The sequence below is a fragment of the Sciurus carolinensis genome, chromosome 4 (genome assembly GCF_902686445.1).
Source record: "Sciurus carolinensis chromosome 4, mSciCar1.2, whole genome shotgun sequence".
Taxonomy (NCBI): domain Eukaryota; kingdom Metazoa; phylum Chordata; class Mammalia; order Rodentia; family Sciuridae; genus Sciurus; species Sciurus carolinensis.
The window spans coordinates 17,898,777-17,912,598 of NC_062216.1; the positions used below are offsets into that span (position 1 = coordinate 17,898,777).

General features: G+C 35.4%; 1 protein-coding gene across 1 annotated transcript in view; it reads left to right on the plus strand.

The window, feature by feature from the left end:
- The window catches only part of LOC124982044 (PH and SEC7 domain-containing protein 3-like), a 419,607-nt gene that overhangs the window by 176,723 nt on the left and 229,062 nt on the right, over positions 1–13,822 (plus strand). Inside the window, 2 exon segments of the mRNA XM_047548202.1 lie at positions 39–151; positions 2,476–2,534. Coding sequence (XP_047404158.1) covers positions 39–151; positions 2,476–2,534 — 172 coding nt within the window.

A 13,822-nucleotide genomic window follows, 5' to 3' on the forward strand; every position in this document is an offset into this window, starting at 1 on the left:
ATATTCTAAACATTTTTCTCCTAAATTTTTTTTTAAAGGTATTTCTTTAAAGCCTTTTCTCTTGTGGGAGAAACTCAAGAACGAGAGAGAGTTTTGATACACTTCTCCAATAGATACTTTTCTTGTAACCCAAATACCATTGCTTCACAAGGTAATCTGATGGAAGTCCTTGAGTTCACTTTTATAATGATGATGTTATTTTCCTTATTAGGAAAGTTACATTTTAATGTAGATTTAAAGGAAATTATACAGAAGAAAATGAAGATCACCTAAGTTGCTTCATCTAGGGAAACACTAGTATTTTGTGTCATATTTAATAACAAATCAAATCATGTAACATTTCCTACTATGCATCTTTTTATTTTCTCTTGTTATTAAAGTGTGCTTAAACACATGGTATTTAATGACAACATGATATTCTTTACTCTTTTAACTGTTTTTACTCTATTTCGAATTCCATAGTGTGACAGGATACTGTCTTCAGATTGCTCAGCTTTGTCATAGAAAACATATAGTAATAAGTGCTGGTTTTCTTGCTTCTCCTTAACCCCTGGGCTCTGCACTTCTTGATGCATGTGGTTAGTTTTCTGATTAGTTTTGGAAAACACAAAGTTCACTGGAAGACTCGTGGTATATCTCTGGTGCTTCTCTTTGATATAAATTATAGTAATACTGACCATCATCTTTTCTTTATAATTTTAATGAACTATGAGTTTATTCATTATACTATTTTTACCAAATAATTTTAAACTAATGGTTTACTTTATGAAGTAAAGTTCTTTTTCTCTATTTTACCTCCTACAATAAAGCAACTTGAAAATGGAAAATTTCTTACAGACTCAGATATTCTAGAGTAAATACAATACTAGATATACCAAAAAAAAAAAAAATTCTCTTTTAATAGAGACTAGTAACTGTCGACCAAGGTGATTGCTTTCCTGCCTCCTCCTCTGCTTCCAAGGCTGTAGCTACAGTTAATTCACCATCTGATTATTAAGGTCATATTGATAATCTATAAATTGGTGCTATTTGCACCAATTTTTACTGTTTATTCTTCAGCATTGACTAGAGAATGAAAGATGCAAGAGTTCATTAGAACCTTTTTCAAATGTAAGACGTTGACATTCTTAGTGAAATAGGTAATATGGATTTGTGTACTCCATTGTTGATAAGGATATTGAGAGTTTGCTGAAGAGTTTTATAATTTAGGAATTTGTTTTAAATGTGTGTTAGATTTGTGATAATAAAATAGAACTGTACTAAATACATTTTTGGGCATTAGTAGAATCTGCTTAGAGACCTTGATAACAGAAATCACCTTCTGTACTAAAAGGCTACTTTCAAAAGACAAGCTCTCTTTGATTTATTAATTCATTGATTGAATAATCTTTCACGTTTAGCATAAATGCATAAGATTTTTACTGGTATATCTACTACACTTGGATTGAGAATTACTAGGGAGAGAACAACTAATTTTGCTGTTTAGAAAGGAGAAGCTTAACTGTTCATGCTTTTTCTCTTACTGTATAAAGTAGAAGAACAGTAAATCCATCTAATTATGCATTAATCCTGCTGGTTTGGGCAGCTTTCCCCCCGAATATTAATTTTTTTAAATCTTCACAGATTATTTCACTATTTCACTTTTGGTTTGATGCATAGTATCCTAGGTAAAACCATTCAACTTAAATACTGTTTTTAAAAAAAGGACAAGAAAGAGGTCTGTCCTTACCTATATTTTTAGCTAGAGAAGTAATACCTAAACAAAATACAGTTGGATACTCAGATTTTGGTTTTCTTTTGCTTCTTTTTCAATGCACTTTTCCCCCAGAAGGTTAAAAATATTTTATTTTCATTTTTATATTCTATGTTAAATAAATTTGAGAAAATGTAAATGAAAACCTATAAATTGTAATCTCCTGACCTGAAGATAGTCTATTCTAATATTATGGCGTATATTCTTCTTGATGTGTTTATACTTAAATCATAATGTAAGGGGTTTTCATATAAGAATTCATTGTCAAATATCTTTTCTTTTCAATCTGTGTATTTGAAGAACATTTTTAATGACCTCAGCATAACAGAATTGTCTTTGGAAGTTCATACTTATTTGTCATCCAATATGAACTATTTATCTGGATATCCTTGTACTATATGTAGTACACTCTTTCCTTTCTCTAAAACCTTACTCTAAATTCTTTGTGTCAAAGGACACTATCTCAAGGCTTTACGTATGTAATTTCAACCCTTCCTTCAGAAGGGTTGAAATAATTCACTTGTTAAAACAGTAGAATTCAACTCTGTGCATTGAGGTTCTTTTTATAATTTCTTATTTTCCAGTCCTCCCTTCCACCTCAAAACAAATGATTAGTGGTGTTTAGCATAGTACTTTTTCAAAGATCACTAGTATATGCTGTTTTAAAAGGTATTAAGAAGTTCAATAGTAAATACTGAATTAATGGTTTCTGTTCTCTCTAGATGGCGTCCACTGCCTTACCTGTGCAATTATGCTTCTTAACACTGATCTCCATGGCCACGTAAGTGTATGCTTGTGGAGCTGTCTGGAAAGGACTCCAGAGCATCATGGGCTTATCACGTGCATCCACACACATTCTGTGCCCCTTTTATCTTGTTCTCTATATGGTCCCCATGGCATGTTATGAATGTAAATCTTTGAAAAAAAAAAAAAAAGAAAAAAGAAACTTATTTTACATGCTAGCACAGAGCGCCATTGTAAGTACATATCATATTGTCCAGGTGCTAAGTGGTTTTTGCAGTAACCTCTGTGCTGTGCATCTTCTCCACCAGGTGGCAGGCAAAGGTTTTTACCTGTTTTTATTTTGATTTTTGGTTGAGTTTTTATGTTGGTTGATACACAATGTTGAAAAAAGAATATAAATCACATCTGAAAATGTCTTTTGGGTTTTCACTAAATGCAGTATCAAGTTTAAAGATTCAGCCTTCTCTCCACTCTCCAGCTCACCTAGTATTTTATAAGTTAAAATTAAAAAATAAAGTGCCAAAATAATTACTCCTTCATCTTATCGAAAATAGAGGATAACTTCTTAAATTTATAATTATAGATAAAATTTTAGTTTTATAGATGTGAAATTTTAGCATTTAAACTCTTCATCATAAAAGAACTTTAGTTAAATACAGATTACTGTATGTTTATTTAAAATGTAAATTATTTCATAGACCCAGATTCCTTTATTTTGAAGGAAAAAAAAAATCAGTTGTGTGAATTGTATTGTCCCTTGATTTGCTGCATATAATCTACCTTAAAATTTGAAAGTTATATTAAAAGAATGATATTTAGATATTCTCCTATTGCAAAAGGCTACAGAGTTGCCTTATTTGAAATGTAATGCTGCTCTTTAAAAGAGGCAAAATGCAGCTGTACAGGACCATTAGGTTGGAGTAATTATTGAGAGAACTGGGGTGGAGCAAGCATACCCCCGCAGTGAGATAAAGGGGAGATGTACTGATAGAGCCATAATTTTAACATCGTCACGGATCTCAAAACTTAACTTGAAGTTAAGTTGCAATTTGTCAGAGGTGGATTATGATAATGGTTTGAAGACACATGTATCAGGAGATTACCCAAACTACAAATACAGATGCTTTCAGAGAGCGTTCTCAGGTAGTAGGCTGTAGTGCATCATGTAGGAATGATGGCATGCAATTCCTGCAGTATGAGCCTTGAAATGAGCATTAGAATTGGACATGTTCTTCCAGCTCATTGAGGGAATGACCAGACTCTGGATTGTCCTGACCCCTGTTTTCCTATTGTTGGACAAACAAGTTTTCACTACTTTCTTCGCTTCTCTTTTTTATGTTATCAGATTGACCCTGCATGTTGTCTTCCACTTCTCAATTTCTTAACCTAACTTTCTGGCAAAGGAGATAATTTTGAATGTGTCTGTCCACTTACAACACTGACCAATCCACCAGTTCCCCGCACAAGGAGTCCTGTTCACATTAGTTATTTTGAAGTCCCATCAATAAATGACAGGTGAACAGTGAGTGTCCAGTGACTGGGAAGATGTGTAATGATGGAGGAAGAAAATCTTGTAATAGTTCAATTTTCATTTCAGGATTGAGGATCGCATAGAATTTCTATAGAGGTTTACATTTTGTGGGGACTTGTTTCTATGGATCCAACTTAAAAAAATCTGGTAACTCTAATACTTTGAAATAATTGTGTATCTTATTCCTTATAATCATTTGAAATGTAGCAGCATAAGGTTTATTATTTTTTTTTAGCTAACTTACTGTGGTTAAGGTCCAGGCAAGCTGTGGACACCCACAACTCGGTTCACAGGTTCAGAACTACATTCAGATCTAGGTCATTTGCACTCTCCCTATTTTCAAGCAACTTTGGAGAAATTATAAGGAGATTAGTCTTTTTGTTTGTTTGTGTTTTTGTTTTGTTTTGTTTTTGTTGGTTTTGCACCTGGGATGGAAAAGATGGTATATATAAATATTGCCTTGAGTTGTTTCATTTATAAGTAATTAACAGTTGACTATATAGTAGTAAAATTACTGATATAAATTGGAGAAAGCTCATAAACAACATTAACTATATGTTGTCTTTTAGATTATGATTTTGGTGATAACTGGTTTTTGGTTAGCGTTTTAAAGTGTGTATTACATACTTAGGACTTTGTTATTTAGGCTGTATTAGTTTTCTTTAGCCTTATTTACAGTGCATGCTATTATAAGCCTGTTGAATATGTAGTAGCTATTAAAAGAACTAACCATATAAAAATGTTTCTTTTATCTTCCCCTTCGGATTCATTTTAAAAATAAATTTTCCTTCTAGGTGGTAAGTTTCTATCCATAATTCTGGATGTAGCTTCTCTTGCATCATGATTGCCTGATTTATTGTAGTAATGTCTGTCTGACTTAACCAGCATGGCCTCTATGCAGTTAAATCATTTAGAAGATGAAGTGATTTATTTCTGTCTCTGCTTCTTTCCCTTCTTAATGCTATACTGTCCAGTCCATCAGCGCCCATACTTAATCCAATGCCAGAATAATCCTGTGGAGAGCAAACTAATAGACCATTTTCCTTTCTTCTTACCATGGCAGCATAATAGCAGTCCAGCAGCATGACTTTCCTGAGAAGTGCTCTGACCAGCTTGTCCTCATGCTTTCTATGGGGGAGGGTTGATTTGGGAGATTAACTTATTTTGGCTGTTATTTGTGAATCTTTCCTTTACGGAATGATGCAATGAATAAGCATTGAATGGGCCTTTGGCCTGCTAATGTTTTTACTAATTAAATGATGGAATGTGTACTAATACTTCTAACATGTAGCTCTGTGTTACCTATGGAATGCCTTTTTATCTTTGTAATGTATTCCTGTACTCAACAAACATCGAGAGTGTTCCTATTCCATTCTGAGTTCTATGCCCTCTTGGGTAGACATGGCTAGCAGGTTACTGAGATACTACGGTGAAAAAACACTGGCAAGATGTTTTGATTTAATGTAAGATTACAGTTAAATCTTGCTAACTAGATGAGGGGGGAAAAAACAGCCTGAAATATATTTTTTTCTGGGTGAAATTCATCAATGCATTTCAGTGTTTGCTTTAAAAAAGTGAATAATCATTATAGTAGCAAAAGTTTTGATTTTCATGTTCTTGTCTGTGAATACGTTCTCTTAGGTTAAATATTTATTTATATATAGGTTAAATATTTGTGGTCATTTGGCTAATTTGCTAAGTAATCCTGTTTATTTTAAAAATCTTTATACATGCAAATTAAGTATATGTACATATAGTTAAATTGCTATTAAACTCTTGCTCTGTTGAGCTAAGTATATTGACTATTGCTTGAACTGTCAACAAAAGAAGACTTAAATCTTACTTAAACCTTATGTGTTATTGGAAATATAATGAATAAAAGAATTTGACATATCAGACTAAATTTAGATTTCCTCCTTTTCTTTATATCTGTTCTGTTGACTGTAACTAGCTAACACTCTTGTACTGGGATAGTCAGGATTCAGCCACCCTAGCAGGATTATTGCCTGAGCTGAAGACGATTGGCAGGGGCAGGATGGTAGGGCAGGCCCTTCTCAGCAGGGATCACATAGAATCGAGTTGCATGAAGAATGGTAGACATACAGACATAGTTATGTGGCCAGTTGCACAAGTAGGAGATCTCAAAAGATATCCAAGTCATTGTCTGGCCTCAGTTGGAGTGTGGTTTAAGGCAATAGCCAGGGCATTGTTTTTAAACAAAATTTCTGACAATCTTCCATTTAACATTGTGACTTGAGATTTTTATTAGCAGTTTCATCTAGCGTCTGTGCTTCCTGTATTGGCAGGAGCCAGCCCACCCTGCACAGTAGGTACAAGAGGTAGAGGCTGGAGAGATGTGTCTCCACCTGTCTGGACATCCTCCATAGGCTTTGTCCTTGGGGTGTACAGGGTATGCTGAGTATCCTCCTCTGTGGTCTCATTTATTGTATTGCTCTTTTTTTGTGTTGGGTTATAGGTTAAAGGGTAAGACCATGGCTAATACACCATACCCATATGAAGAAGAAAGAAGTCAAGGAATGGTTTTAAGTTTTTAACAGATGATTAATGTTGAAAAGATAGATGGAGTTCAGGTTGAGAGAGGTCATGGGAATTATTTCTTTAGGAGTCTGAATTGACTTTGTAGGAATCTAGCATTGTCAATGTTGGGTAAGTTTAGGTTTATTATCAGTAGTGGAAAAGATCATTATGAAAAATGTAATTAATGCAACTTGATGCTTTTACTTTCTCATACTGGGCTATTTTATATTTCCATACTGAAAAGTACCACAGGCCTACATGAGGTGAATGAAGCATATGCAGCTAATGTCCTCAGAAAGTCTCTTTATCTGGAATTATCGTTATTGTAACTGGCATCTGCCTTACGTCCATTTGCCTGCTTCCCTGTGAATACCTCTTCCTGTCCTGCCCTATATCCTCCTCTCTTCTGCCATGAAGGCAGTCCTTGGCTTTCATTTGTCTCCCTGAGCTTTGCTCTGCAGGAGATTCCAGCTGTGGCCCCATTTTCTTTCTTTTCTTTGGTACTGGAATTAAACCCAGCAACGCTTTACCGCTGAGCTGCCCTTTTTATTTTTTGAGAAAGGGCCTTGCTAAATCACCCAGACTGCCCTTGAACTAGCCATCCTCCTGCCTCAGCCTCCTGAGTTGCTGGGATTGTGGGCGTGCATCACTAGGCTCAGGCTTGATCTCTCTCGAACCAGCACAGCCTCCTTCCTTGGAGTCCCCTCTCCACTTCCTTCTTGCCCTGTCTTTGTTTTCGCCTGACGGGGCCTTCCCAGTCACAGTGGCTTCCACCACATTCTCTCATTTTTGGAGCTTCTCACTGATAGAAAAGTTCATGGAAGACTCAGGTCTAGATCTCTAAGGGTTTTTAGTGGGCGTCAGTTATTTTCACCGTTTTCTGTCATCAGAATGAGCGTTTATGTGATAGTCTGATAACCTAACCATCAGCTGTGGAAATGATTTTATAGAAGAATATGATATGAAAATTTTTAATTTTAAATGACCTTTAGAATGCAGTTCATGATCATATTGGCCACTGCCTAGATTTTAATAGGAATAGGTGTTTAAGTATGCTGAGGTTTAATCTTGCACTGGTCCATTCTATTGGATTCTATCAAAATAAAAGCTTTTCTACTTTCACCATTCCTCTTTCCCCATTACTCCCACTCTCCTTCCTCCTTTCCTCCTCCTTCCTCTCATCCTTCTTTCCTTCCTTCCTGTTTCATCTGCTTTTTAAAGTTTCCTATATGGGAATTACATCAGTGGGGTTCATTCAGGGACCTCAGAGGGATCTCATTTATGTGTTATTCCATCATTACATATCTTTTCCTCGTATCATTGTAAACTTTTCAGATTTGCATAGCTCATTAGTTGGAGGTGATAAAAGCAGGTTTAACTCAATATTAAAGTCCTTTCGTTCTCCCTTACTTCCTGCAAATGGCTTGGGGTGGGAGAAGGCAAAGGGTGAAGAGGCTGATTGAAAGATGTCACCTCTAATCCCATTTCTTAATTCAGTACCTGTTTTTCTGTGGCAATGAGTTAAGAGTAAAATGTAGTGCGTCTTTGTTTTTTGATAGTTTAGTGTGTTTTTCTTCAAAATTTAAAGGAAATACTTTCCATTAACTGATAGAATCTATGCTTATAAAACTTCTCAAGCTTTTTTTTAAAATATTTTTTTTAGATGTTGATAGACCTTTATTTTACTCATTTATTTATATGTGGTGTTGAGAATTGAGCCCAGTGTCTCATGCATGCCAGGCAAGCGCTCTACCACTGAGCCACAACCCCAGCCCAAACTTCTCAAGCTTTGCTCTTGGGGTGTCTTTAATACTCTTTTTGAGAGTCCCAAAAAGCTTGTCATTTTTTGGGGTATAAATTGATAAAATTCCATACTTATTAAATCACTAAAATCTATTAAATGAATAATATAGTTTTTAAGATCAAGAATTATGCTTTGCCAAATGGAAAAATTTAGTGAAAAGAATAGCATTTAAAATTTTTGCAAATCTTTTAAATATTTGACTAAATAGAAGATAACTAGTCTCATAGTTGCATATCTGTTGCAAAGTATCAGAAATCATGTAGCTCTTAGAGAACTGTATGCTTGTGAAAGAATGAGAATGAAAAAGTAACATTTTTAGTATTATAAAGATAGGTTTATATTCATGAACACCTGGAATAAGATCCCTGAACTCTACTTCCAGAATCACTGTGCTGGAATACAATTTTCAATACAGACACACACAAATATAAATAGAAAAAAATGTGTGTATCATATATGAATGTTATATATTATTTAGTATACATGTACCCTACAGTAAATATATTTTTATAATCATTTATATATTTATGTATAATATAATGTGCACATGTAATATGTATTTTATATATATATATATATATATATTTTTTTTTTAAACCACTTCAGTCCTTTTTCAATGGCAATGTATTACAGAGCAGAGATCCCACTGATACTTCAAATATCCCTAATGGTTGAATTTCACAGTACTTAAATTAGTTCTGTGATTGATATTTATGAAAAACACTTTTACTATTGCTGCTTCCTGCTTTGAAAATTAACAAAAGATCCTGCTTTGCCCAAGAATCGTGCATATAACAAAGTGGGCACCTGAGGGCAGCATAACACAGTCACACTGATTTGATAGAGAAGCATAGAAAACAAAAGCAAATGGGAGCTTTGAACAGAGCTGCACAACTGAAGTAATTACCACATCAGTAGTATGCTTTTTCATCATTTATTGTAACATGTTGGAGGAGGTGGAATTGCGATGTGGGAGGGTATGCCTGCTGTGTTTTTAATATCCCAAGATTTATGAAGCCAGATTTTACCAATGGATGATGAGAGCTTTGAATTTCTCCGAAAGCATATTTCCCAAAAGCTTCCAGATCCTGCACTCTGAAAAATAATTACAGGATCATTCTGCAACCTCAGGGTCAGTGATAATGTAGTTGATTTTGCTAGAGACAGCTGGCCCTGTTGGCAGTTTCCCCTCAGGATCGAGTTTAAGTTAGAGCTTGGTCAGAGCTTTGTAGAAGGTTCCATTTCCTCACTGGTCATGGAAACCATGCTCAGAGCGAAGACTTCATCACACTTGATGTTGAAGTTTAGACTGGAGCTTGCATAATTTCTCAGTGTCCCTGCTAAGAATGAAAGGTTCCAATTTTCCCTTTGACTGTCCACAGTTGGGAGCGAGTTTTCTAGAAGGGTAGGGAGAATGCATGAACAAAGGAAAACTTGAAATTGAGACAAAACAGGATGCTTAATCTATTAGTATGCTCGCTCATGTTGTCCTCAACACCAGGACCACGTCCTTTGTTTTCTGTTAGATGAGGATGGACTAAGTATGGCTCATAGCTAAAATGTAGGTAAGCCCGTTTTGTAAATGAAGTTTTAATAGAACAAATCTACAACCATTTGTTTACATCTTGACACTATATAACACCAATGCCGAATAATAGTAACAGAGACCTTGTGATCTGCAAAGCCTAAGTTATTAACTGTGTGGTACTTTACAGAAATTTATAGAATTTACCCATTTTTAGATTCTTGCCTATGATGATGTCCACAGTACTCCCTCCCCCAAACGCAGGTTGAGGATCATTTCTTTACTTAAAATTCTAGCTCAGAATTTGTTAAAAATTTATTTGAATAACCCATTATGTCCCATTGTCTTGTTGATGGAACACCTGAAAAACTTAGGTTGAGCAACAAATATACCACTTATGGTAGTTTTGAAATATTTGTTTTTAGAGTATAGTTGTTTTGAGAGAAATAATAGGTGAATGATTAGTGATAATATTCATTAGTAAAATAATTTATAGAATCTCTAGATTATGGATTTCCAACGTATTTTAATGCATCTATATTGATTTCCTTGAAATATTCACAGAATTTCTGGGTGTGGTGGTGTACACCTATAATCCCAGTGACTTGGGAGGCTGAGGCAGGAGGACTGCAGGTTCGAAACCATCCTCAGCAATGTAGCAATGCTTTAACCAACTTAGTGAGACCCTGTCTCAAAGTAAAAAATAAAAAGGACTGGGGATGTGACTCAGTGGTTAAGCGTCTCTTGGTTCAATTCCTAGTACCCGCTTCCTCTCAAAAAATTATTCACAGAATTGAAAACTTGGGATTAAGTGGGTTAATTATTTTAGAATTTCATCAAAGAATTTCCCTGCAAAAGGTATTTGATATATCTTTTAGAGAACAGCTCCTTTTTATTGTAAGAAAGTATACTTGAAAATGTGTAATCAAAATAGAGAATGGCCTTAAATTCATCAGGGGATATGAATTTCCAGTAATTGGGTGTTTTGACTTTTTGATTAACATTTCTTAAAGACAGTCACATATTTAAGATTTGGACCTGTCTGGTGTTTTGGGGTTTCAAATAGAATTCCCATTTTTGTGGGTTCTCCGTTTTGCATCTGTTTTTTTTTTTTTTTTTTTTGCAGTGCTGGGGATTGAACCCAGGGCCTTCTGCTTGCGAGGCAAGCACTCTATCAACTGAGCTACATCCTCAGCCCCTTGCATCTGTTTTTAAGTTTGATTAAGATACCTTCTGTTTTCAGTGTTCCAGATAATCATTGTCAGTAGATTGGAAATGTAGCATTGATTTCATGGGACCATTTCTAGGCCTTTTCAAATCTCCAAGCTTATTGTGTGATCAGTCTAACCAAATGTCAATGTTATTGATCTTTTCAAAGAAAAAACCTCTGGGTGCAGATTTTTCTGCTTTCTTATTCTCTATTTCCTTGAGTTTTACTGGGTTGATTTTGGTTTTGATTTTTGTTTCTCAGTTGGTTAGATTGCCTTGAGAACGTTCTTTTTTTTGGGTATAGTATTGTCAATAGATAAAGCTAATTCTAATCACTGATTTTGTATGTCAAGGATACTTGGGCATCATAGTGACGTTCATACATTGTCATGTGTATTTCTTCATTTGTTCATCTGTACACTTTGTAATATTCTTTATAATAAAGGGGTAAATATTAGTGTTACCTTGAATTCTGTGAGCCATCTGAGTAAATTAATTGAACCCAAGGAGGGGGAAATGGGAACTCCTGTTTATACCTTGTCAATCAGAAGTATAGGAGACAATCTATTAGTAATTGGCCTCTGAAGGTGAGGGTCTCTTGTGAAACTGAGTGCTTAACCTGTGGGATCTCATGTAATCTGCAGGTAGTGTCAGAATTTAATTTGAATTAAAGGACATCCATCTAGTGTCTGCTGAAGAACTGGTGGTTTGTGGGGAGAAATCTGACCAGAGTAAAAGATTGAGTACTGAGTTAGGTTTGAGAATATGGGGAATACTTGTTTCCCCTCAGAGTCCATAAGACAGATGTGAAGTACATGAAGAAAATTGGGAGACTTGAGGGGAGAAATACATTGAACAATCATTCACGTGGCGGGGATGCAGCTCAGTGCCTAGGCCCTGGCTTCACTCCCCTGCACTGCAAAAAACAAAAATGAAGAATCACACACAATATCAACAAGGAAACAGATTTGAACACCACCATCAACCAACTAGATCCTACCGATATTGCTAGACTCTTCACCCAATGATGGCAGAGTATTCTTTAAGTATTCCTGGAGTGCTCTCAAGGATAGGGCAGGAAAAAGTCTCAAATCCAGAAGGATTAAAATACATGAAGTTTGTTCTCTGTGCGCAAGGAAATGAAATTAGAAATAACAAAAGGAAATTTGTGGAAGTTAAACAGTATACTCCTAAATAAAAAATGGGTCAAAGAAGAAATTTTATAATGGAAATAAAACATTTTGAAATGAAAACACACTGATGGGATGCAGCTGAAGCAGTGCTAAGTAGCACATTAGTTACTGTAAGTGCCTATACTAAAAAAAGAACACTCTCAAGTCAGTCTAACCAACTGAGAAACAAAGACCAAAATCAACCCAGTTATATTCAAGGGAATTATACATAGTGGAAATAAGTGAAACAGAGAATAGAAAAGCAGAGGAAAATCTACACCCAGAGGTTTATTCTTTGAAAAGATAAATAACATTGACATATAGTCAGTCTGATCACACACAAGACTCAAATTATTAAAATCAGCTTTGTTAAGAGGGGACATCATCATCATTATTATTTTATTTTATTTTTTGGGATCATGTGGGGTAATGAACCAAGGGCCTTGTGCATGCAAGGCAAGCACTCTACCAACTGAGCTATATTCCCAGCCTTGGGACATGATTATTAATCTTGTAGAAATAAAAGGATTCTAAGTGAATACTATCAACAATTGTATGTCATCAAATCAAGTAAGTGAGGTGAAATGGACAAATTTTTTAAGATGAAAATGAATCTTGAGAAGAAACAAAATCTGAGTAAACTTTTTAGCACATTTTAATAATGAAAACACTTCCCACAAAGGAAAACCCAAGATCAGATGGCTACCCTCGTGTACTGGCCACACATTTAAAGAGGTTTTACCATCAATTCTTTACAAACTCTTAAGAAAATATAAAAGGAACACTTCCCAGATCATTCTGTGAGGACAGTATTACCCTAATGCCAAAACCAGACAGATGATCATGAGAATACACGCATGTTCCGTGTAAACAGTAAAAAGCAAACATAATCTAATCTATACAAAGGATTATATATGGCCATACTTCAGAGTTATCATTTGTTGCCAGACCAGTGCAGTAGAGCTAATATGGCAATAAACTGAGTCACAGATTTTTTTGTGTATATGAAAGTTATATTTATACTGCAAGTATGTAATAGCATTATATCTAACAGACTTCATTGCTAAAAACGCTAATGACTGTTTGAACCATCAGTAGGTCAAACTCCTTTTGCTGGTGAAAAGATTTCCCTGCTGTTGTTGATGGCTGCTGGCTGTCCAGGGTGGTGGTTGCTGAAGGATCAGATGGCTTTGTCTGTTCTGGGAAGAACAGTGAAGTTAGTCGCACTGGTTGACTCTTCCTATCAGTAGCATTTCTCCCACAGACCTTTCAAAATCGGAGCCCGTCCTTTCGAACCCTGCTGTTTCTTTATCAGCTAACTTCTCTGAATCCTTTATCAGCAATGTTTACAGCATCTTCATGGGGAGTAGATTTCATCTCAAGAGACCACTTTCTTTGCTCATCCGTAAGCTAGATGAAGCGGACAAAATTCACCAAAGAAGAAACTCCTCTTTAAAGTTTTATCCTAACACTGGGACAGTCCTGGCCCATCTTGAGGCTCCACTTCTAACTCCAGTTCTCTTGCTGTTCGTACCACATCTGTTGT